Source organism: Pseudoliparis swirei, chromosome 3, assembly GCF_029220125.1.
Source record: "Pseudoliparis swirei isolate HS2019 ecotype Mariana Trench chromosome 3, NWPU_hadal_v1, whole genome shotgun sequence".
In the NCBI taxonomy this organism is placed as follows: domain Eukaryota; kingdom Metazoa; phylum Chordata; class Actinopteri; order Perciformes; family Liparidae; genus Pseudoliparis; species Pseudoliparis swirei.
This window is the reverse complement of record NC_079390.1, coordinates 16,777,423-16,803,160: the sequence shown is the minus strand read 5'-3', so window position 1 is coordinate 16,803,160 and position 25,738 is coordinate 16,777,423. Positions and strand designations below refer to the sequence as shown.

The window sequence follows — 25,738 nt, the reverse complement described above, 5'->3', positions numbered from 1 at the left end:
TTTACTTTGGGAAAACTATACACTATAATACAGTGTAAAATACTCTGTTACAAGTAAAAGTCCTAAATACAAAATGTAAAAAAATAAAAATACACACACACACAGAATATCCTGACTGGCATGAACATATGGGATGCAACAGTGTCTGAAACAATGGCTCAGATAATGAAATGTCAATAACCGTCATGTACATGCACCTCTCAGTGGCGACAGAGGCGGCGGAGTCCAAGGCAAATTGCCTCATCACGCTCTCCTCCAAGTACTTCTGCTCCCATTTGGTCATGTCAGCCTCCAGAGCCAGGATCTGCTCCTCCTTCTCCCTCAAGTGCTCCATCAGCACAGTGGCATTGTACTCAGATGGCACTGCACCACTGCTTAGAGTGCCTCCCTGACGCTGGGAGGGAGAAGAGGGGAAGCATGAGGGAGAAAGAACATGTCACTTGTGGGTTCAACATGAAATCTGTTGCTAGCTGTATTACCTTCCAGAACTACTAGTGATTTTCTGTTAAGGTAAAAATTCAATTGTAAAAGATCTTTAATTAATATGCATTTTATTGGGAAAAAAAAGTATTGCAACTTCAATTTATGTATGGAAAAAAGTGAACACCAAAATTACCAACTTATAACTTCTCATCAGTCAAATGTTTAAAACGTACTAAGACAGATATACACATATGAGGGTCTTGTATAATATGTTATTAGCTATTATTATAGTATTACTCATTGAATGTGTTGTAACTCTGTAATGTTTCCTTCTGTACACATGATATCTATTGCATCTGTCCATCCGGGGAGAGTTATCCTCCTCTCTTGCTCTCCTGTCCTTTTTTCCCTGTGAAAGTTTTTTCTTCTATTTTTTGGGAGTTTTTCCTGATCCAATGTTAGGTCTTGGGAAAGGGATGTCGTATTTGTACAGATTGTAAAGCCCTCTGAGGCAAATTTGTAATTTATGATTTTGGGCTATACAAAATAAAGTGAATTGAATTGAATGAGGATTTGTATACAAATACTGTATTTGTAAAATATATCCCACAGCCTAATAAATAAATAATATTAAAATGGGGACCATAAGCACAGCCTGATAGTCTCCTTATTCATTGATGGTCTATGTAAATGTCAACCAGCGTCTTACCTGCTGCATGCGTAGTGACTCAAGCTCTCTTTCCAGTCTAATACGGAGGCGATGCTCAAGTTGTTCTCTCTTCTGACATGCTGCCTGGAGCTGAGCCAGAGCTTGCTGCATCCTCTCCACCTTTTCCACATAGACCTGCTTTTTCTTGAGCTGCAGAAATAGAATATATAAATAAATAAGTTACTGGCCTGCTTTGACCTTTTTTATGAACAGATCTGTATGACCTCACAGTATCTACAGACTAAAACCTGTACATATAATTACGATAAACCCTGATTTGCAGGACAGCTTCATCAGGCCTGACATATGTGGACATTTACTCATTCAAGAGACTAGTGTTGATCCACCAGATCAACATTACCAGGACCCCTGCTTAACCAGCTGCAGTTTGCCTTCCTGACAGACCAGAGGCAGGAGGTGAGGCTGGGATAACATTACATCCGGCACACTTAAAACTGTGGCGATGACAGTGGACTTCACTGAGCCAAAATTATTGTATGTGCAAACGTACACAGTATAGGAAATCAGAAAATGCACGGTGATGCTAGCACTGTCAGCTGACAGCAAGAGGGATTCGATCACGAGCAGTCATTCCGTGTTGAGTTGGCACATTCAACCTGTGGCCGTGTGGTTTCCTCCAGGTTCTTCAGCTTTCTCCGACAGTCCAAAAACATGCAACTCAGCTTAATTGGAGACTCTAATAGCCCGTAAATGTGAATGTGAGCCTGAATGGTTGTCTTTCTCTACATTAGCTCTGCAATAAACTGGCAACCTGTCCAGATGAACCCAATGTTAGCTATGAATGGGTCCAACGACCCTAAAATTATGGAGGACTTAAAATGACTTAAGTATAAATAAATAAATGAATGCATGAATAAATACAAGAATAAATAAATAAATGCTTAAATAAATGTATAAATGAATAAATAAATGCTTAAATAAATGTATAAATAAATGTATAAATAAATAAATAAATACAGGAATGAATAAATATAAGTTATAAATCAACAAGACATCATTAAATAAATATATTTCTGCATTTCTGTATTTCTTCATTTATTTATTTATCTATTTATGTGTCCACACGTATTTCTTCATTTATTTATGTGTGACATTTACGTGTCCGTATATTCAAATGAGCTGGGGCGGTCCGAACCTCTGTCTAAAGCATGATTGGTCACAGGAGTGTGATGCACCTGGTGTGTTGTGCTCTACTATTTCTGCCTGGCACATGACGCTGAAGTTGACTCGCTCAGCTCACCGTTAGCAGAAGTTAGCCTCGACAGCTTTTTGACTTCAGCCGTTTATCAATTCCAAGAACACCGAGTACAGACTCGTGTTCTTTTGGAGTCTGGTCTTTGGAGTCTGGTTTTGGGAGTCCAGACTCTCGAGGACGCAGGACGGTCTTTCTGGTCTTGTGACGTCACCACATCAACTGTTCTTGCGCATGAATTTACTCAAATTATTCACTGTAAAATAATTTACAGTGGAGTAGAATGTGTTGCGGTGTTCACTGTTGTTTGGCGTAGGCTACGAATAAACGATAATAAATATACAACGTCTCGTAGCTTTCCTGACCCAGGGTCGCTACAATATGAAGTTATGAATCTTAACCCTCAGTCAAATTGACGTAACGTTATCTTTTAGTAAATAATAAACTCGTTGTGCTCTTTAGATCCTCAATACCCGTCATATATCTCATGTTTAGCCGCTACGGAGACGTCAGAGCCAGCGGAGCATTTCAAAAAGTCCTGCCGAGATCAGGCTTCTCGGCGGCCACACAGCGCGCTGACCGCCCGGAGCTCACTGGTCCCGCGAGCAGGACCTCAAATCTCCGTCGCATATCCTTATTAGACTGAATCTCGATAAACCGACCACAGATTTGATGCTTAAACAACTAACTTCTCGGCTGAAAACATCCTTAAATTACATTCCGTGACTCAACAGTAGTATTTAGAATGTACAGACAATAATGCATAATAAACACTGTTCGTCTACAGATCCAAGTGCTAGGGATCGATTGCTTCTGTCTTGCTCCCTGACTTGACCAATCCTGTTCAACAATGAGGTTCGGACCGCCCAGCTCATTTGAATATACGGACACGTAAATGTCACACATAAATAAATGAAGAAATACATGTGGACACATAAATAGAGATATAAATAAATGAAGAAATACAGAAATGTAGAAATACATTTATTTAATGATGTCCTGTTGAGTTATAACTGATATATATTAATTGCTGTATTTATACATTTATTCTTGTATTTATTTATTTATACATTTATTTAAGCATTTATTTATTTATTTATACATTTATTTAAGCATTTATTCATTTATTTATACATTTATTTAAGCATTTATTCATTTATTCTTGTATTTATTCATGCATTTATTTATTTATTTATTTATACTTAAGTCATTTTGAGTCCTCCATATAAAATAGGATAAGCGGTTTGGATAATGGAATGTGGCAGATTTTTTAAATTGTCAAATTTCACTAATTTGGGGTCTGGCTAGTTTACAAATTCCACCGTGCAACAGTTCCAGAACATACAATGCAACAAATGAACTGTTTGGCTTGGTCTACATTACTTTAAAATGCAGCAGAACTTTACTGTTTGTTAACTTTCCGTTCATGAGAGGTTTTAGCCTTAATTTGGCTGAGGCCAATTGCTAGCACCAATCACAAATACTATCATGCTGGCTGTTCATAGGCTAATTAAAAACTTTACTACTTCTCTCTCCACAGTCTCTAGAATCAGGAGCAATGTTGGTTTTAAAGGACAGGATTTGGAGGGGGGAGGGGGGGTTGGTGATAAAACCTGGCTCCATATCTATATATATTTTCCTCTGTTTGTATTCATGCACATTACTAACTTTGCTCCTTTTACAGAGGCTTTCTCTACTTACAGGTTAACAAAAATCATGGATTTATCTGGACCATGTTCCTGGCCGACACCTCCTGCTATTAACAGAGCGGTAGTAATATATCATGACTGCTTTTTTTAATAATAATAATTCAAACTTATATAGCGGTTTTCTAAAAACACAAAGACGATATAGGGTCCATCCGGGAGGACCTATTGTCTTTCTGGGAATTATTACAGTTTTTCTCAAATGCTAAAACACTAAAACCCATTGGCTGAACAAAGTTCTCAGTTGCCTGAACTCATTTAGCTAATTGTGCAGTCTGTTGTCAATACCTGAAACTATTTCACATGGTAAAACACAATTTGCAGATCTCACTTAGACTTTTCAGCAAAACTATAAACACATTCTCAGTCTCAAAACACATTCTGCCCTCTAATGCACATGTTATCCATACTGGTAAACACAAGGGACAACAATGAAATACAAATAGAGAGCACATGTCATTGATTAAACACAATCACTCAAAATTGATTTAACTTGTATCAAATGATGTGACACAACCAATATAAGCCAGTTGAGAGCAAATGGGTGGTTGAAGGTGGGAAGGAGAAAGTCTGAGAATGGATCGAAGAAACAATGTCAGAGGACGAGAACAAGTGTGTATGCGAGGTGGGGGACGAGGAGGAAGAGGAGGAGGGCAAGAAAGAGGAAGAGGACGATGAATAGGAAGACAAAGAGTGGAAATATCTGATGAAATTGGAGCAACAATCATAGACCATGTTATAGTCCACGGACTGACAATGAGGGACGCAGGACTTCGAGTAACACCCCAATTTGAGCCGATTTTCTGTGTCCACCATAGTAAGGACATTCAGAGAAGAAAACAGGTACAGTATGCTACTGTATTTTTGTAATTGCAAATGTACTGTACTACGCTATATGCAGCTGTTTCAATAGACACACAAGAGGCTTCTCCCCCCATTGCCTCAGGAGAGAACATATTGCTTGTGATGTCGACGAAGTGCTCTGGCCTGACCCGAAGACAAGAAGAAGCACATTGATGACATGTTGACTCCTTTGATTTTTGTCCCTTTACTGTAGTAGGCCTACAGTACATTGTAGGCTATATAATGTACAATAAACAAATTGTATGGCCTTGAACATCATGCTTTCTATTTGTTACAGTAACAGTACTGACTGCTCAAAAGATTTTAACTGGTTTCAGGTTCATATCAACAAAGAACAAGAATTACAGTATCACAGAGACAAAGGACACGCTGTGAGATGCAGGGTACAGTACTGTAACAATAGGGGTACAAGGAGGAAGAACAAAAAGAATTGCAAAAAGCAAAGCACAGTAGTAATTTCTGATAAATTTTTTGATACTTTAATAGAACATGTTTTCGTTCATATGAAATTTGTTTTGAGATTAAAAATCTACTTCTCCCTGAAAACTATATGTTTTAAACAATGTGTTTTCTATTTATTGGTGTATTGTTTACTGACTGTTTGATAGTGTATATTATTTTGATCACTTTGTTTATGATTTGAGAGCAGCGTTTGATTTTGAGCACAGGTAAATCTGTTTTGAAGCGAAAGTTTCATTTTGCAAGCGGATTCAGAGGTTTTGTAAATAGTGCATGAAAATGAGGCTCTGTGTTGACAGTTTTGAGAAAATGGGTGAACGTTTCAAGAAATTTGTCTTAGCAATCGAGAAAAACTGTATTAGGGTCCGAGCACCGACAACGTCGTTCTGGGAGGACCCTATTGTAATTGTACTTTTCCCTTTTTTTATTAGGCCAATTCAACTGCCTTTTTAGGGGCTTTATCAAATCGCAAAACTTGCTATATTTGACATGCATATCAGTACTGGTGAAAACATTTATATTTTAGGCGTCTCGCAGTTGGGAATAAATAAATCTTTCTTTAGCTCCCCCTAAAGTATTTTTTGGCTTCACCCATTGCCCCCAATGGGTGATTGACAAGGGTATGGTTGTGTCTGCTCTACATAAAAGTTACTTGGAGCATTAAGCTCTGCCTACTTAAGATTATCCGCCATGAAGAATCTTGTGAAAAACCCATTATTGCAAACTCATCCAACACAACATTGTTTGATTGATACCAAATTGGCTGTGGGTCATTATTGGATCAATATCATCAAAAGCTTGTTGATATAATAATTAGGGCTGTGAAACGCTAACAAATTTTAATCAGGTTAATCACAGGTTTCTGTGGATTAATCATGATTAATCACATATTACCGATATTCTCGGTATATTTTTGTGAGAACATAAAGATTTATGACAAAAGACGGATATATACATTTATACACAGGGGTGCACATAACCTGCTCACCAGTGTGCGCGCATCGCGGCTGAGCTCTGCCGCGCGCGAGCCGAGAAGAGTTGTCGATGGGGGGGGGGGGGGGGGGGTGCAACGCAACGCGACACGACACGTAGAGACAGAATGACATGCTGCTGTAGAGACGACCAACAACAGACGTATTGGAAGCTCATTCTGCGCATGCGTTAAATGCGTTAAAAAAATTAACTAATTAATCCTGTAATTTAATCATAACGCGTTAACGAGTTATTTTTCACAGCACTAATAATAATAATAATAATGCATTTTATTTGTAAAGCATTTTTCATTCAAAAAGAATCTCAGAGCGATATCTTACTGTGTTTGGAAGATATGGACCAATGAACCTCTAAAGGCTGCAGCTTAGTACATCAATTCACATAACTTCCAAAACACTTGGCCTATCCTGACTAAATTTGTAGCATATGTTCACATCACATGCAGGGGGCGATGCAGTGAACTGGACCATTTTCCATCGTTTTCTGGCATTATAAATAAACAAACTCCTCTAACAAAATATATGCGATCAACTTCAATTTTAGTCAAGGATTATCTGACACCTTTATAATGAAAAGTTATTAAAATGGTGAGTTGTCCTTGAACGGCCTTGACGTGGCGTGGCGGACATTACGCGCCTATTTCTCGAAGTTGTTGTAACTCCAAGTTACATTATCTAATCTGTCCCAAATTTCTCATACATGATGCTAAAATTCCTTTGACTTCTCCAGTGCTTTCAATACCATCCAACCACTGCTGCTGAGTGAGAAGCTGCGGGTGGTGGGAGTCAACATCTCCTGGATCACTGACTACCTCACTGGCAGGCCACAGTTTATTCGAATGGGCCGTGTGCTGTCTGGGACGGTGGTCAGTGTTGTTGGAGCCCCACAGGGAACGGTTCTGTCTCTCTTACTGTTCACCCTGTACACCCTGTACACCCTGTACACCACTGACTTCCAGTACAACTCGGGGTCATGCCAGCTGCAGAAGTTCTCTGATGACTCTGCAGTAGTCAGGTGTATAAAGGATGGACCGGAAGTGGAGTACAGGGCAGTTGCGGATGACTTTGTGGAGTGGGCCGGTAGAAATGATCTGCTTCTAAACGTGGCCAAGACCAGAGAGATGGTGGTGGACTTCAGGAAGAAGACGATGGCTCCACAACCGCTGAGAGTTCTGGGAGAGGATGTGGACATGGTGGAGAAGTACAAGTTCCTGGGTGTCTCCACAACAACAGACTGAACTGGAAGGCCAACATCAACGCTGTGTACAAGAAGGGGATGAGTCGACTCTTTTTCTTAAGGAAACTTGGCTCCTTCGCTGTGTGCAGCAAGATGTTGGAGATTTTCTACCAGTCTGACTTCTCCGTAGTCTGCTAAGGGAACAGCATTGGAGCCGGTGACATCAACAGACTCACTAAACTGGTGAGGAAGGCCGGCTCCATCATTGGCTGCAATCAGGTGGTGGAGAGGAGGACACTGAAGAAATTATTGTCCATATTGGATAACCCGGACCGGCCTCTCCAACACTTACTGCAGGGACAGCGGAGCATGTTCTTCAACAGACTGATTCAGCGCCGCTTCACAAGGACAGATACAGGAGAACATTCCTGATGCAGGAGAACATTCCTGATCACTGTAGATTTTTTAATGAATCACCTCTGGCCAGATCCTCCTCAAATTGAATTACATTAATAAATCTTGGACAGCTTTCACTGGAAATACTTTATATACACATTGCATTTTTTCATTTTATTCATCATTACATTTAATATATTAAATTAAATGTATCTATTTTAATGTATATATTGTGCATTTCGTTTGATTTTATTGTAACCACGCTTGCTGCTGCTACAACCACATGTGAATAAAGTATATATCTTTATAATGTAGAGTTAAAAATGAAATTATCATGTATTCTTTACCATTTCCAGGTGATGAACTTTAACGTACTTCTCCTCGGATCCTCCTATTCGGATCCACTTCAAATTTACATGATTTTCCACTAAAAAACAAGCTTATGTAACTCCACTGGACTTGCTCAAATCTGTACCAAATGTGCTGTGCTTAATGACAGTCTTGGCCTTAAAATATCAGGAAGCCAATTTTAACACAGTCATATCACCATCTAATGGCAACAGAAAGTCTGCCTTATTTGACAAACAGAAACCACTGCACATTTACATGTATTACATTATACTTTCTCTAGGGCCACATAGTGGATGCAGGAAGTGGTGGAATGTTTGCAATATATCATTATTGCAGCACACATTTAACACAAGAAAAAAATGTTGAACTCATACACGAGGAGTCCGGTGGTCACAGTCAGGCCGCGTCGACCAGTGCCTCGCAAGTACTGTCCTACAGATTCACAGTTGTGGCTCTCTGCCATACGGGAAATGTAAAAAATTGTCATACTAATTTCAGATATAATTAACAAGACATAACTGGCCTGAGATAGTTCAGCTTCACCTAGCCTTCTTTCTCTCAATCAGGATTTTCAAATTTGGATTAAAATGCCAACAAGAAGTCAAACCCAAATCCATTGACCATGATTATATCCAGTAAGAGGGATGTTGTTACCTCCTCCTCAAGCTTGACCACTTTGGCCTGGGCGTTGTTGAGTGCCTGGTCTCTGATCTTGATGTGTCTTCTCTGGTCCTCTGTGGTAGAACGCAGCGCATTCAACTCCATCTCCAGCTTCTCCCTTTCACGGATCGTCTCTTTGTCTTGAAAACATGTACAAACACAATGACTTTCCTTCTTATTTTTTTTACGGTTATTAGTTATGCACAGCATAAAATCCCATTACGTTAAAATTGTAATCCATGCAAGATATTAGAACTCGATTTTGTGTGTTTCAGACACATCAAGTCAGATACATGTGTTGTAACCGACATCATGCCTGAAAAACGCCTGGGGCATGTTGGATTTGACGGCAGCTGGGAGATGGCGTGTGTGGCACTCACTCTGTACAAGCAGCTCGGAGATAGTTTTGCGGTTGTCCTCTGAGCAGTCACACTCTTTAGCAGTGAGCTGCTTATTGGCTGTCTCCATGCGCTCTTTTAAACAAAAGACAAGAGTTGAGAAAAACACAGTAAAATGAGCAGAAAATATAGGCACAAGCCGCCATTATAGATTTTTTTGCTCAAAAAGAGGAGGCAGCTCAAATGATATTATATAAATTGCAGGCAACTAGAAGCTGGTTTGGGGGCTTCAATAAACTGAGGAACATCCCCTTATTTGGTTTAGTTCTCTATGAAAAATGAGTGAGGCCAATCACACACTTCTTTTATCATGACATACATAGCCTGTACATTTTAAGTCCCACCAGACAAGTCTTGGCATAATGGGGACATGTTTTTCACATGCATAGGATTGGAACGGTTGGCGCCACCAAATGAGTGATTTGCCGAATAGTTTTACTGAAATATTCTTTGATCCAAATATGTGCAGAGTAAGATGTTTGGAGATCATAAATTGTATAACATTATTTTTCAAATCGTTAATTTATTAATAGTAAAGTGAGTTGATTTTGGTAGTTTGAGCCACGTTGTAATGTAAAGTAATTTAATGCAATGTAAAGTTTTTTAAATTAAATTAAAACTGCTCCCAGCAAAATTCTAATTGTTGGCTCCCTTCTTAGCTTACATTTATTTCTCGACAACATTTTATTTATTTTTTTCACCGGGAGCTGTACATTATACCATTACTCCTCAACACTTGGAGCATTTACTTTGATAGTCTGTTATGTTAAAAATATAACTAGTAAATGGAAGGACTGTGCTTTCTTAGTCCTTTGGCCATTCAAAGCTCTTTAACACTACATTACATCATTCATACACATTCATATACTGATTGCAGGGGCTACTATGCAAGCTAGCCTGCCCATCAGGACTAACTAACATTCACACACCATAGGTACAGCTATGGGAGGGACTTGGGGTAAGTGTCTTGCCCAAGGACACATCGACATGGACTAGCTTGAACCGCCGCTTCTCAGATTGAAGGACAATCCTGCTCCCTCACTTATCCACAGTTGCCCCTTGTGTAGTGATTCAAACAATATAGCGCATTCACACACATTGTGTTTTGTTTATCCTTAAAGGCTAAAGTGTATAATTCTAATTGGATCTACACTCAAACCATTCAAGGCCCTGGCAAAATGACCTGGCAATGCTGCTGGTCCACAAAGAAAATGCAGAGTCTTATGGTCACGGAAGTGCATGGCAATCAACCATTGTTTTTCAAATCTAATCAACTTTTATTGTACATAGCACAGCTCATACAGATATCTGCATTAAACCCTTCCAAGTAGCAGAGCATTGGGCAGCTTTTTATACAGTGCCTGGGGGTCAGTTTGGGGGTCCGTAGCCTTGCTTGAATGTGCCCAGGAGGCAACTGGTCAACTCCACACGGACTGCGCGACTGCTGCCCCTTTTCTGTTTATGTGTGTAGGGACATGTCCTTCATTATACCCTAACTGTGATTACTTTTGTACTTCTATCAGTGTATTTCACCAGAAATAATTACCGGACTACTGTTAACATTTTGTATCTTCCAGCGCCACAATGAAAGTAGCTTTACAATGAAAAATATTCAATATAATGGAGAAAAATAATCACTTCTTAGACAAACTGATGGACATGGCTAATTATAAAAATAGACAGCTGTTAGAACTAATCTACCAATCATTGTTTTCTTGTTAGAACTGGGGGAAGACAGTGTGAAACAGACTCATCATCTGTGTGCAGACAAACAATCTAATTGCAGGAAGTATGTTTATTCAGAGCACATTTGCATTCATATATACATTAACTAATTATGGTTATCTTGACCATAGATAAGAAATAATCTTGTACATAAGACATAATAACTTGAACGCCTGAGACAATATATCTTCCAGAGGAGCTAAACATAGTTTGTTTTGACATCATTGTCCACAGAAAGTCAAATGAAAATTAATCTTGCCTCTTTCATGGCTCCAGTAAGAATGGATTCTTGACTGTTGTGAATGTTAATATTATGATGTTACGATAAGATGTTTGTGATATAATAAAGAAATAAACCAGTTTTTCCAAAATAGCCTTAATAAAACTGGACTATAATAAACGCAATTGTTTTTTCTAAAAATAAAAAAAAACATTTAAAAATTATTATTTGTCATTACAATGGACCAACAAACCTTCCAATTAGCTTCTTAGTGGTGACTCCAGTGGACATGTTGGGCACATTTAACCTGTCAACCCCCTTTCCCAATACATCTTGTTTTTTGTTTTTGTTTTCAATTTATGCTTCAAACTAAGTATAATGTTTGCCAGTTCCACCTGAAGAGTAATAGGTTGAATTTGCAAAAAGACTGATTTCGACAGTTATTGCAATAATTAATGCACCTCCTTGGTCTCTCACCTCGGAGGTCCCTGTTGAAGTCGTGCAGCCGGCGCATCTCCAACTCCAGTTTATTCCTCATGGTTTTCTCCAGGGCTTCCCTCTTGGAGGAAGACTTGGCAAGGTTTTCATATGCCTCCGATACCAGCTGGATCTCCGTTTCCAACTGCCAACAGACACATGAGAAATTAAAGAAAAAGAGCGAAGACAGGGAGATGTATAAAACATTTATCCAAAATGTATAGTTTATTTCTATAGTGTATATACATATTCACACCCAACTATTGACATGGGTCAAGACTGGCCTCATCTAAACTAAGAATCTAAAGTCCAACAGATTTCTATTGAAGCACAAAGAAATGATCATGCGTTTGTCCAAAAAAAAAGGGGGTTGAATTAATTATTTAAAATGAATAATAACTCAGGTCACCTGAACTTCAACTATTAGCCCTTTGCACTGTCATCAAATTTACATGATAAACACCAGCACAGCAAACACTATAACAATTGAATTAGCATGATAGTTGCAGTGCTGAAATATTGTATCTTTGAAGGACACTGCATATGACTCTTATGCAGCTATTTTTTTTATTTTTCTCTACTATGCAAGATCCAAAATGTGTCCAGTTTCCCCTCATAAAGTAGACAGAAAATGTCAGCGTTTCAACGCCTTTGATATCCAGTAGCTGCTAGCATACATGTGTTTACTTAATATCACCTTAATTTAGCAGTACATCTATTTTAAAGCAACTTCAGCACTTCTGCTGAATTCTCATATGTTTAACCAGAGAATACATTTTTACACAGATCGAGGAATGTGGATTTTGCTCCCCATCATATATATTGAAATTGTTTTTAGCTTTTTACTCTTTGTGGTCAGGATGGACAGGTGTAACAATTACAGCAATTAAATATTCGTACAGTGTACATTTGAGCATGTCAGTATTGTTTTATGATAGACTTAAACCTATATTAAGCAATCATTTAAAGCTTACCTTGTGCAACTTAGTGACTTTCTCGCGGCAGGCCTCCATCTCCTGCCTTAGCATCCTGTTCTCTTCCTTTAGCACATCTATCATCTGGTGGGCGCGCACCATCATGCTGACAGGCTCCCTTTGCAGGTGGTAGAAGGAGTAAGGGTGAGAGAAATGTCCGGCCTGGACTGGTGTCTGGGACTGGGGAGGTCCTTGGAACTGCTGCTGCTGCTGCTGTTGTTGTTGTTGTTGATACTGATGGTGCATCCTCGGGGTGGAGCCATAAGGGTCATGAGGTAAACCGATAGTTCTTGGATGTGTCGAGTGAATGGGCCCCAGGGTGAAGGGCTCGCCTCCTTGGTGGGAGCTTGGACTCTGCGAACTATGAAGTCCCATGCCAGGGAAGGGCTCTCCCTGGCTCTGGGGGTGCTGGTGAGGGAAGGAGGAATGGGAGGAGTGGGTGGCACTGAGCATGCTGTTTAGGGTGGAGGATTGGGTGCGGGACAAGGAGCCCACAGAGGTAACAGAGGAGGTGGGACTGTGCTGATGAAGGGGCCTCTGGATGGAAACCGAACCCTCCTTACTGGACCTGAGGAGAGATTAGCTGTGTGTTTACACTGTTCTCAACCTCAGCTGGTGTCTTAACCTTATGTTGATGCAAGTGTTATTGGTTGACTATAGCTGTTATAGATTAATTTCACTGAAATCTGGCTCAAAGAAAACAACAGCTAGCAGAAATGTTATCAAAACATGTCAGTAGGTATTATTAGAAATGGTCTTTCCAGCATTACTACATGAGTTAAATGTTGCAATGAATGATTGACATTACAATCTGAAAATACAGCAAAGGCTAAAATGATATCAAAACATCTGATCATGAATGCTAAAAGTGTTTTAATTAAGTGTAAAACATATTCACACTATAGTTTTCTCACCTACTGTTCTTTCAATCATTTATCCAAACATAATGTTATTACATTATTAGTATCCTAATTCACAGATGAATTATCTGACAGATTATGATGTCTTATTATAGCTCTCAAACTGTGTGGCGCAGTGGTATTACAGGGGGGGCGTGGGGAGAAATGCATTATTGTTATTTCAAGACCTTTGAGAACTTCACATATTACAGAAGTACAAAGTACACAGACATTAAACTAAGTCATTAATAAATACATGGCAAAATGCATGTACCTTTGTGTAAATGTTTAGATCTATCAACATGAGCATGAATTGAGAGTGGGGCTTTTTCTCAAAATAAAAGCTGAGCATTAATTTAGAGTAGCCTGCAACCTTGTTTAAAAAAGATTTGTAATGAAAAGCAGGCTCACTTGCAGCCACCAACACTGAACAAATGTGATGACTCACACCTATCTGCACTAATTTTGTTTTGCACAGGTTACATGTATAAAGATATTCAGTAAAACTATTTGCCAAATATTTGAACTTGTTTAGTTTAGTTTTTTACAGGTTGCACATTATTGTTAATATCTTGAAAATATATTCAGTGCAAAACTACCAAACATTTTTTTTGCAGAGATATATATGTATTTAAATTGTTCTAATCAAGTAATTGCAAAGATAATTTTTTTGTCTGATGGAGCAATCTGGTTATTATTTCAATAGAAATTCAGCATGGACCATTTTGTTACAAACTGTATTTTAGAGTAAACAACCAGGCAGTACATGAACAACATAAGATTCATTAGACCTTTACCAGCTGCAACATTAGAGTTAACATGCATCAATGCATATGTATCCCGAACATAATATATAGTGTTTTGGAAGACTACTTTACTTTTGTTTCATTACTTTTTCTTTAGTAACCTTTTTAAACAGGACGTTTACTTGAGCAGGGTCGTCCTTCAATCAAAGGATTGGCCGTTCGATCCCTGGCTGTGCTAGCCCATGTTGATTCATAATTTTAGATTATCCAAATGGGCTCACTTCTTTGCATAAACTTATTCCTCAACAAAAACATGTTATCCACATGGCACTATATGTTTTGAGAACTGATTGTCACAGCCCCCTGCACAAACAGGCTACTTTTCTAATTTAATTCACAGCTACACTCAAAACATTCTAAGCTTAAGACCTGGCAAAATGACATTGTCAAAAGCAGGAAATACAGTCTAACTGTCGGGTCACCAAGATACACGGCGCCGTCAACCAGATTCCTCCCAGTACCTTCGACGAGCGCAAAAGGTGAGAGCCCGTGGCTCAGGAGATCGAACACGACGACCACCATAGTTGGGGAGTTGGTGGTATGATATTGTGTGCTTATGTGTTTAAATGGGTGTATGGAGGGTAAATTTTGAAGCAGTCTAATTTAAAAAATGTCAATGCTACAGATGGAAAGGGATAGACTGACTTTAGTAAGTTGTTATTAACATTGCGAAGATCAACTAATGGGCACACAGGCTTATATCAGGCAAGATGAAAAAAAAAGCCTTTAAGTGATCCACAGGTAAATTGTAATTTGTTGAATGCACATTTACTGTAACTGGTTCATAATAATAATCAAATATATTTATTGAATATGTGGTAACTGTAACGCTGTTCATTCTGTACACATGACATCTATTGCTTCTGCCCATTCGGGGAGAAGGATCCTCCTCTGTTGCTCTCCTCAAGGTTTCTTCCCTTTTTCCCCGTGAAAGTTTTTTTTCTGTTTTTCCTGATCTGTTGTGAGGTCCTGGGACAGTACTGTCGTATGCATACAGATTGTAATGCCTTCTGAGGACAATTTGTGATTTGGGGCTATACAAAATAAGTTGAATTGAATTGTAACTTGGCTTAACTGCTATATTACTTTGATTGAACCGAGTATGATGTAAAAGCAATGTCCTGGTTGTGCGTTTTCCACATCCATGGGTGACTGACAGGTTAAAGTTACCATCATTTCAATCAGTGAAACAGTCCTTCAGCTTCTAAGATCATGTATTATTTAGCTGTGGGTGCACAAATTCCTCAAGCAGAGCTGTGTCATTATTTTCAGTTTAAAATTTGACGCCTTTCACATTACATGCAGATAATTGATACGGTTGTTCAATGTTTCAGTTTTATTTAGTATATTACCAATATTTACTATCAAGCATCTTTAAGTGCATATATTTGTATGTAGGTGGAGGGCTGGCTGGCTGTCTGTATGGACGATCCTTACCTAAAAGAGCCATACTCAGGCGGGGGCTGGTATCTGACGTGAGGGACTTCCCTCAAGTGCACCCTCCCTTGCTGCTCCTGGTAAAAATGTCTTCCAGACTCCTGCTGCTGGGTGGGACAGCCCATTTCTTTGATGGGGTAGTCTGGAGGTGGACCACGGTGCTGCGGCTTGTAGTAGTCGCCTGGCGGCCCTGGCCGGGTCAGCTGTGGAGAGAGCGGGGCGCTGTTGACAGGAGGGTGGGCCTTAACACCGCTAGTGGCCAGAGACAGCTGCATAAGTCTTTCGCTGAGAGACCGAACATGTCCTTGCTTCAGATCCTTCAGCCCATCATCCTGGAGCACCCTCCCTATTCCACTCACTCGCTGCACCATGGGGCGACCTTCAGTGCGCACCTTCGCACTGGCCTGCCCGGTGACGTAGAAGGCGGTGCCTACTGAAGCGGGGAGAGGAGGCTGCTGTGACTGATTGTTATGCTGCTGAGCCTGAAGAGGAAGACCATGCCCACGGAAGTATTGTGACTGCACTTTGGCTTCTTCATACGTAGGGAGGTCTTCAAGGTTTGGGCACTGACCTTGTGCACTCCCACCCCCTCCACTGCTGCCACCTCCTGCTCCTCTACTTCCAGTCACTAAACATCCTCCCCCTCCATTGCTCCCGCCCTCTCCTACTTGGGTTGAGGCCAGTTTCTCTAGGCAGTTATCCATCTGCAGCTCCTGCCCCTGGGGCTCTTGACGAGCAATGTGTGGGGTCATGGAGTGCTCATCAGAGGGGCCTATCTGTCCCTGCCCTGAGTAACCTCCTCCTCCAACCCCAGCACCTGCTCCTCCGTGTTGTTGTTGTTGTTTCTGCTGTTGCAGCACGTAATTCCGGTTCATCTGCTCCTGCAGGAGGCGCTGCAGAACGGTGCTGCCACAACCTCCTACACTGTTGTTGGACGATTCCTCGGCTGCGGCCCTCATCTCTGCCTGACGCTGACCACGCACCTCATGGAAGGACAAGCTACGCCCACGATCAATACTCTCTGAGAAAAGGAGAAAATGGAAAGAGAGAGAGAAAGAGGACAGGGAAGCAGTGTGACAAAGGGATGATAATTAGAGTTTTACAAGGGTCAAGAATGTGAACAAATGTAAAGGAAAGTAAAGAGAAACTATCCATGAGTGGGAGAGAAAAGAGAGGACAAGAAACTAAAGGGACGGTAGGCATTAAGGTTGAAGATGCATGTGGACCAGCCACCACCATCCCTGTCCCCCTTGCAGAAGGAGACTGGAGGAAGAAAAACATTGTGAAAACCATAGGAACCAAACCCAAAAGCTTAAGCCCATACTACTAAAGAAAAAAAAACACAAATATCAAAGCTTACATTTTAACCAAAGAATAAAGACTGTGTTAGAGTTGTATTATGTCAGTTAACAAGATTAACATTAATACAGAACATACAGTACCTTAGCATTAATTGCACTAAAACTAACTGTGATTTGATGACTAAACATTGATGCTTACAGTGTAAGGAAACTCAGATACCTCTGAGTCTCACACGATATTGAAGGAAATGTTTGAGCATTCTGGAAAGTTATTCGACAATGTGACATTTTCTTTAAATTTATCAGATTATTATTTAATCTATTAGATGGGAAGAATGAGAAAAAAATGCCAATAAATAAGCACAGGGTTAAATCAAATGTGACATTATCACATCCAAAATCCAAAGTTTACAATTGGACCTAATCAAAAGTAGAAAACTTTGTCATTGGAAAAATTGGTTTAAATTAAATGAAACACCACGTCAGTCACAAAACAAGCAATCTATTCCCAGTTGCATATACAATGTTGTCAAAGTTGAAACCACCTGGGATGTTTTTGCTGTAAAAGGGTGCAAATATAGATAATAATTTCCTCTTTTAAAAGAGCCTGCGTATAATATCTTCTTTTTAATCTTGAGAAGCATGTGAAAAAAAGTGATTTACTTATTCACATACACTTTAATTGTTTTCACATTTGTCTTTTTATGTTTATTACAATTTAGTTTTTGGGGGCGCTGCATTGACATTCATGTGGTTTTTTCTGACAACACTGAATATAAACAACTAATTCATTTTACACTTTTTTCTTCAGATTAAAGAAATAAATAATTATATCTAGCACCTTTCTCATCTAGCATTCTTCTCATTCTCAAGGAGGAAGATGCTTTTTTCCGAAACATCTGTAAATAAAAAATAAAAAAGTGAGACAAAAGAAAACATGTTAGCTTTGAAGAGATGTCAGCAACTGGTTAATTATCTTCAAGCTAAGACAAAAAACTATTTACAGAGAAAACTCTGCATCTAGTGGAAGTTTAGATACCCAAAAGGCATATATTAAACTCAAGGATTTCCACAAAATTAAAAATGTTTTCTAAACCAACAATCCAAGGTTACAAACCTTTCCATTACACATGGATACACTTTTACATTCTCAAAGATAGAAGAAGAAACTTTCCTTTTTGAGATTTTCACAAGCTTTCATCTACACCACATCTGTTCAGTTGGCCGGACTGTTGTGGTATGTTTTGCTTGAATAGTGGGATGGTTCTAAACATGTTAGGCTTGCCAATTGTATGATGTACGGGCCCTCGCATCTTTGCAGGGTGGGGGGCTTACCCGGCCGCCAGAAAACACAGCCCAAGTTGTTTTTTTCCTACATGGAGTGAAGCTGGAAATTATGCTTTGCAAACAGTTCACCACTTCTTGTATCCACTGGGCGACTGTGGATCATTGGAGAACAGGGTCATCCTTCAATCAGAAGATAAACGGTTCGATCCCCGGCACCGCTAGCCCATGTCAATGTCTCCGTGGGCAAGACATTGCTCCTGTAGCTGTGCCTAAAGGTGTATGAAAGTTAGTTACTGCTGATGCAAGTAATTTTGCAGGGCTTGATTAAACCTTGAATTTTTTGAGTGCATCTCTGACAACTATTTTATATGAAAGCCGGTAGAAAAAAGTGTGAATGTGCTCTAGTGTTTTTGTGCTGGAGGGTCTGACAGTAATATGGTAATACACATTGTTGAAGACAAGTGAGGAATACAAGAGAAAAGGACGTGCAGTGAGTACAGAGGTTGAAAGAGAAAAGTGGGGTGAATTTACTGTTACTCAAACATTTAAATTACACACTGAGTTTTCATTTGCCGATGTTTTGTAAACAGTTTTAGCTTCTTCTGCATTTTCAGAATGTAGTGTAGATTATTCATTTCAACATCCAACCTGTGTTCTCATTGTTTACTGCTTTTCAGGTAAGTTACAGTGATGCCTACTGACATGGCTGTAAAACTATTGTCAGCTATTTTCTTGATCTCCAAACATGTTTAAATAGATATGTTTGCTGCAGAAGGTCTCACCCAGAACGCCCCTAGGGCCCTCAAGAGGGGTACTTAGTGCCAAGAAAGACACAGATTAACGGAAAAATCACACATAACTGAAAATGGCCGACTTCTGCTACGGTTTAGACTTTAGAGTATGGTCCCAAGAGACTTATTTTGAATGTAGAAATTGTATGGATCAAACATCAACATTTTAAAACTTTAATTAGTAAGGTGTTTCGATTGTACTGACCAAATTGAAGGAGTTCATAAACGTATAGCACCTAGAATAGGTAAAGATTAACGGAAAAATCAGTACAGAACAGTTTAGAACATGGTCCCAGGAGACTTTATTTTAAGTCTACATGTGAGACATGGACCTCCCAAATATTGTAAATCCATGTCAAACGTAGTCCAAGGACTGCTTTCTTGTAACTTTGTAGGGGGCGCTATCAAGTTGTCTTTCCACTCTGAAGCATTAAAATCATATCAGTTAACTATATTTAGAACTTTAAATGTGTGCCAAGATTAGTTACAAAAGCATCTTCGTTAAAGAATGGGTCACCACTGCAAAGGTGTTACACGAAACATCAAAAGCCTTGTGGGCTGGTATTATGCAGGGTTTTTCCTGCATAGAGAACATGTGGGCGCGCGCCTACGCCGTTTTCCCGAGCGCCTATGACAAATCCCGAGCGCCTAAGGCAAAAAAAGTCTGCGATGGAAAAAAAATAAAAACTGTGTTCATCACGTGCATGTCAGCGAATATCAGAATCAGAATCAGAAACAGTTTTATTGCCAGGAATGTTTACACAAACAAGGAATTTTTTTTCTTGGTAGGTGCAACATTTGGACATGACAAACAACAATCATCACGACAGAAAGACAACAAATAATGTGAAAGTGTTTGAAAATGTTCTCAATAGTATGTTTCAAGTAGGCTACAGCCGAACCCTCGTTCTGTTTTGATCAATAGTAATCGAGTTAATAAGCGTGTCTTCTTGTCTGATCAATGCTGTGAGGTGAATGGACAGAGCGGCCAGCTGCTGGTCACTCAACAGCCCGACGTGCACGAATACACCTGGACTATTGTCAATAGAGATGCACCGATCTGATCGGCGCCGATCCATATCAGCCGATATTCCCATTATCGGTTTTGATCGGCGTTCTCAAAACGGCCGATTAAACTTGGCCGATCAGATGACGTAACATGTACGAGAACTATCAGACGTTTCAATCGCGGCGCACCGCAACGCGCGAGTGTTTTGATAACGTTAGCGGAAGGATTTAAGTGACAACATCCGGTTTTGCAAAGTTAGCGGAAAGAACCACGTGAAACAACATCCGTTTTTCAAAATAAGATGTCGACAAATCATACACGAACATATAAAAGTAAACAATGAACTGATTTTGTATCTTTAGAGATCGTTTCTGAGATTTAGCTTAAATTATGCTAACATTAAAACATTTTACTGCACCAAGGAAGAGTTTATAAAAATAAGTCAGACTTTTGTATGTTAAAAAAAGTCCTGTATATAGATTTCCCCAAGAGTTCCAGGAAATGAATGATGCAGATGTGTTCCATACATATCTGAAATCCCTTACAATAGCAATCAAACAATTTTAATGTATCAATTAGGACATTTTCAAAGTAAAGTCCTAAATGTTTAAAGAAATCTGTAATTTCTTTAATGTTTGAGGTGCTTTATATATGTATTTCCTCATAGTCCTAGGCAATAATGCTACACAATAAATAGAATGCTTCAATCGACACCGTGATCGGTTTTATCGGATCGGCAGATACTGATTTCAGTGATCGGTGATCAGCACCCAAAAACCTGATCGGTGCATCTCTAGTTGTCAATCTATTAGCCGATCTATTTTAGCAAAATGATTTCCTCAAGCATTGCCTCCATTATTTATGGGGGGAAAAAAGAAGAAAAAAAGATACATAGATGTCTGCTAATTACGGTGACATGGCAATACAGACCGTGCGCGGCAAAAAAAAATGGGGAGCACCGAAGACCCATTTTGACCCAGGAAAAACCCTGTTATGGACATCTTAGATTTGTGTGGAAGTGTTTTGATTTACATACCAAGAGAAGCAAGCCAAAGTATAGAGATTTTAACTTCCTGTTAGCAGGAGGTGGCGCTATGACTGATTCAAAGTTGGACTGGACAGGTCTTCAGGCCTGGAGTCTAATCAAACATGTGAAATGTGGAAAGCATCTGATCATGTAGAGTCGATTTAGGGCATAGGGTCGCTGTCGATAAGGACAGAGGTCAATACAACCAGGAGTAGCACTAAGGCCAGGGGTTACTAGATTGGCAGGAGTACACAGTTTTGGACCGTGTGGGAAAGGATGACAATGTGTGGTAGAGTTGTCACAATACCAAAATTAGAACTTCGATACGATACCTGCCATAAATATCATGATACGATACCAGAATTTGATATAATACCACAAATACGACATGATGCCACAAATACGATACTGGTATATTTATCTATAATAGTAATTAAGGCTGCAACAACGTTGTGTCGCGCGATTATTACGGCAGTCGCGGAGTACAAACAAAGTTGAGTTGAGCGCAGAGTGGCGCAACAGAAAAAAGAGCATAGCGGATGGAGAGGACAGACATAATGCTGCGTTGTGAAAGCCATCAGCGTTGAGCTGCTCCGCAGCTGGTGAATCTAACTGGCTCTCGTGGCGCTGGAAGCGGAAGTTATCCAGACGTAGTCGGTGTGAAATTCACCGAGCTGTGTGCGCCTACGGGTGATGTTATGAACCCAGACACCAGGGCGTTAGATGTTGCGACGTGTGTGGGATTTCCACAAGAAGTATAACGTAGAAAAAGTGGTTAATTATTCCGTGGCGGAACATATTTTAGTTGTTTTTTTTCATCAGATTAATCGAAAAAATAGTCAACAGATTAATCGATTATCAAAATAATCGTTAGTTGCAGCCCTAGTAGGTGCTAAAGAGCCCTGTACGCCAAAACCACCAGACACAAGAACAGCTTCTTTCCACTGACAGTCACTTATATGAACACTTAATCAGAGATATCCATCTGCACTACTTGCACTATCACCACTTTCTTTCTGCACTAACGTCCCCAATGCATTGTCACTGTTGTTGTTGTTTATATATTGTACATGTTGCTATTTTGAGTCTTCAATTTCTTTTATTTAGTTATCCTGCTATTTGTAAATTACATGTATATACGACGAGAGCGTACATGTAACCAGAGTCAAATGACATGTATGTGCACATATACATGGCCAATAAAGCAGATTCTGAATCTGTTACAGATGTGTGTTTGAGGTGAAAAACCTTGGTTTGTGTGGCTTTGAAACAAGTTTTATAGACAGGTCTCTGTATGTCAGTGAGCTTTCTTTCGCTGTCTGCAATGTAGCTAAAGTACTTCCAGATTTCACTTCTGGCATATTTTTTCCCAAAAAAACGAGAACCGTCGATCGATAAAGCTCCTGCACTTAATGCCATGTCTCTCCAGTGATCACTCGCTGTGAGTAAGTGCTAGGCAGCCCCACCCCCTTGCAGTCAATGTGTGCAGGCAGCTTGACTGGGAGCGGAATAGTGAGTTTGCTCTGATCGCGTGCTATTTGAATGAAGTATCGATACTAAAAATATGCTAAATCGTATCATTGTTAACGTACGGGTACCGCAGTACCTTTTTAGTATCGATACACCGTGTAACATTAATGTGTGGTGTATATAGGATAAGGAGTGTCTTGAATTGATTTATTTGATGGTTATGACAGAGATCGTGGTTTATTTTCTTTTTGTGTACAATTCTTAATAAATTACCTTTGTTTAAAACTTGAACATTGCATCATTAATCACACGCGTCCTAAACTAGTCATCAAGCAACCATAGTGACCTTTTTTTGATAGGCAATGGGGTCCCTACACCAGTTTATAAGGCCCTCGGGCAGAAATTAAAGCTGCCGGCAGCGATGACTGGACCCTCACACCTTTGCGTACATTGCGTGTAATTGATGCTGCTTAGCATTTCTCTAACCCAAGCACACAGCACGAACAAATTAGATGTTATTTCCTGCATAGAATGCATTGCTCTGGATTTGGCACTACTTCCTTAGTTTACCATGTGACTAGATGACGCAGGAAAAAAATTGCTTTATTTGGTTGTATATCAATAGAAGGCCACCTAATATACATTCTGTATAATATGATATGATATGATATATACCTTTATTCGTCCCACAGTGGGGAAATTTCTAAAATCACAGCAGCGGTGCACATCAGAGCATTAATAAAAATAATTATAAAACACAAAACTAAATACTAAAAAACTAAAAACTAATACTAAATATACAAGGGGAAAACAAAGTAAAGTGCTGAGTAAAGTAAAGTGCTGAGTAAAGTGATGAGTTTGCCAGGATCTCCAGCAATCTACTGCAGTTTGTTGTGCAGCCTGACAGCAGCAGGAAGGAAGGACTTGTGGTACCTCTCCCTCAGACACCGAATCAGAGGAAGTCTGTCACATAACGCAGATGTCTGTCTGCCAGCAGTTGGCGCGATGACTACGAGTCAATCTTTGTATTTAGATTTATTAACATAATAATTGGCCCAGATTAAAAAAGGTAGTAGAGTGACTACAGTCTGTTTAATCAGCAACTCTATGCAACCTAAAGCTTTTAATTATGTTTTAGCACCAAGGTCTTCAGATAGTATTAACCAAATTTGAAGTTGAACCGATTAAATCTGTAAGAGAAGTTTGTTAAAGGGGACATATTATGAAAATTCCACTTTTTTAGTGCTTCTATACATTAATTTGGGTATCTGGCATGTCTCCCAACACAAAAACGCCGGAAAAAAACAACTCACGCGGCTTGTTGTGGTTCCTCTATGTCAGAAACGATATGCTTGAGTTCGTCAAATGGGATCACCACCAACGTCTACGTAGATTTTGAAGCACGCCCATGTAGGGAGTCTGGCTACATGGCCTTGGACCGCCCCCCACCACAACTTTGCAGGTAAAGTTTATTTGAAAGTTGTGTTCATATTACAGACATGAGTCATAAGTCATCAAATACAACGATTTAATAAGTAAACAAGGTTTAAGCGCTAATTAATGGAGGTAAAAACGTTACCCCCGCCCCTGCTTGGTCACTTACTGTTGTCAGATAACACTTTAGTTTACAGATGGAACTTTACTCATGTAGCATTTATATCTTTATGGCGTTCCCGTTACTTGCATTTACACACACACTTTCACAAACAGTAACTTACATAAACACACTGTATTTGCTACATACTCATACATGTACAAACTATTCACGTACTCGAATCTCTAGCACCACTATGCTCTCAAAACCACTCACAAGAGTGTGAGACCTTAGCCAATGTACAAACAAAAAAGAAAAATGTAGAAGTGACATTCAGAAACGTCCTGTTGAGCCCTAACTTCTCGAACTTGTTCGGGAGCCTCTTCTTGTTCAGGGTCTGAGTCTGGTTCAAAACGATATGGTTGCACAACGCTATCTTCATCTGCAGTAGGCAGGTAGCAGCTAGGCGAGCGCATCTCGTGGAGGAGGGGGGAGGTGGTAGGGGGGAGCGGGCTCATTAGCATTTAAAGGAACAGGCACTCAAAACAGGTAAATCTGTGGGTAGGTGTTTTTGACAGGGTAAAAAGGTTGCTGTTTGAAATTATTCTTGTGGTATTTTGACCAAAATATGTTCCAAACATTTCATTAAGACCCCAAGGAACCATATCAACTTGTGGAAAAATGGGCATACAATGGGTCCTTTAAAGTGCAGCATTTGGAAATGAACAAAATGACATGATATCCACAATCTCCCAGGATGGTATAGTCAGAGTCAGGTTATAGCAGGAACACATCATTGCATGTCCACATACCCTTCACACAACCTGTTCCAACTTCTCCCTTAAAATAGGGAACAAAAGAGCACTGAACTACACAAAAGAACAATTTCTTCCTGCAGGTCATCACTATAATCCATCATAGTGTCAGAAACAATCCACATGCGATATCCCTGGAACACTTAAACATCCACTTACTTCCAATTATAGATTATAGTTTTACAGTTGAGTGCTTTTAACATGGAGATATCATTGTGCACCTTCATATGCTGCATATATCCATCCAGTCAATACATACGTTTAGAACTTAAAGAAACACTTCACTTTGACAAACACTGTGACCTGTCATGCTTATCAAGAATCTAAAACGAAAAACCAAAGTACGTCCTAAATTACAAGTATGCACATGCTTTTCCACACTGCCACATTCTTTGGTCATAACTCATTTAATCTTAGGCGTATTGTTCAGTTGTTCTCATTTCTGTTCAAAACTTTTTAGATGTTAATGTTACCAGACATTCTATTGCCAACTGCTATGGAAAGATTACATTTAAAAATAATAAAATAGAGAAAGTAGGTATGTAAGAATGACTATCCCAGTGACAACAGATAAAACAAGATAAAGTCAAACTTATTAGCGACCGATACGGTCCCGTT

At 39.6% G+C, this 25,738-nt stretch overlaps 1 protein-coding gene across 4 annotated transcripts in view; it reads right to left on the bottom strand.

Moving 5' to 3' along the window:
• amot (angiomotin) overlaps nucleotides 1–25,738 on the bottom strand; it is a 61,026-nt gene that overhangs the window by 18,986 nt on the left and 16,302 nt on the right. The window contains exons 2-9 of one of the 4 annotated variants that reach the window (XM_056441279.1): nucleotides 18,029–18,086; nucleotides 15,887–16,907; nucleotides 12,745–13,312; nucleotides 11,771–11,915; nucleotides 9,331–9,423; nucleotides 8,945–9,090; nucleotides 1,133–1,282; nucleotides 198–394 (exon numbers count right to left, since the gene is read on the bottom strand). In XM_056441279.1, the coding sequence (XP_056297254.1) occupies nucleotides 198–394; nucleotides 1,133–1,282; nucleotides 8,945–9,090; nucleotides 9,331–9,423; nucleotides 11,771–11,915; nucleotides 12,745–13,312; nucleotides 15,887–16,907; nucleotides 18,029–18,086 (2,378 nt within the window). Of the gene's footprint in view, nucleotides 1–197; nucleotides 395–1,132; nucleotides 1,283–8,944; nucleotides 9,091–9,330; nucleotides 9,424–11,770; nucleotides 11,916–12,744; nucleotides 13,313–15,886; nucleotides 16,908–18,028; nucleotides 19,611–25,738 lie in introns of those variants that run through there. The other 3 variants (XM_056441293.1, XM_056441299.1, XM_056441284.1) reach the window with 3 other exon arrangements.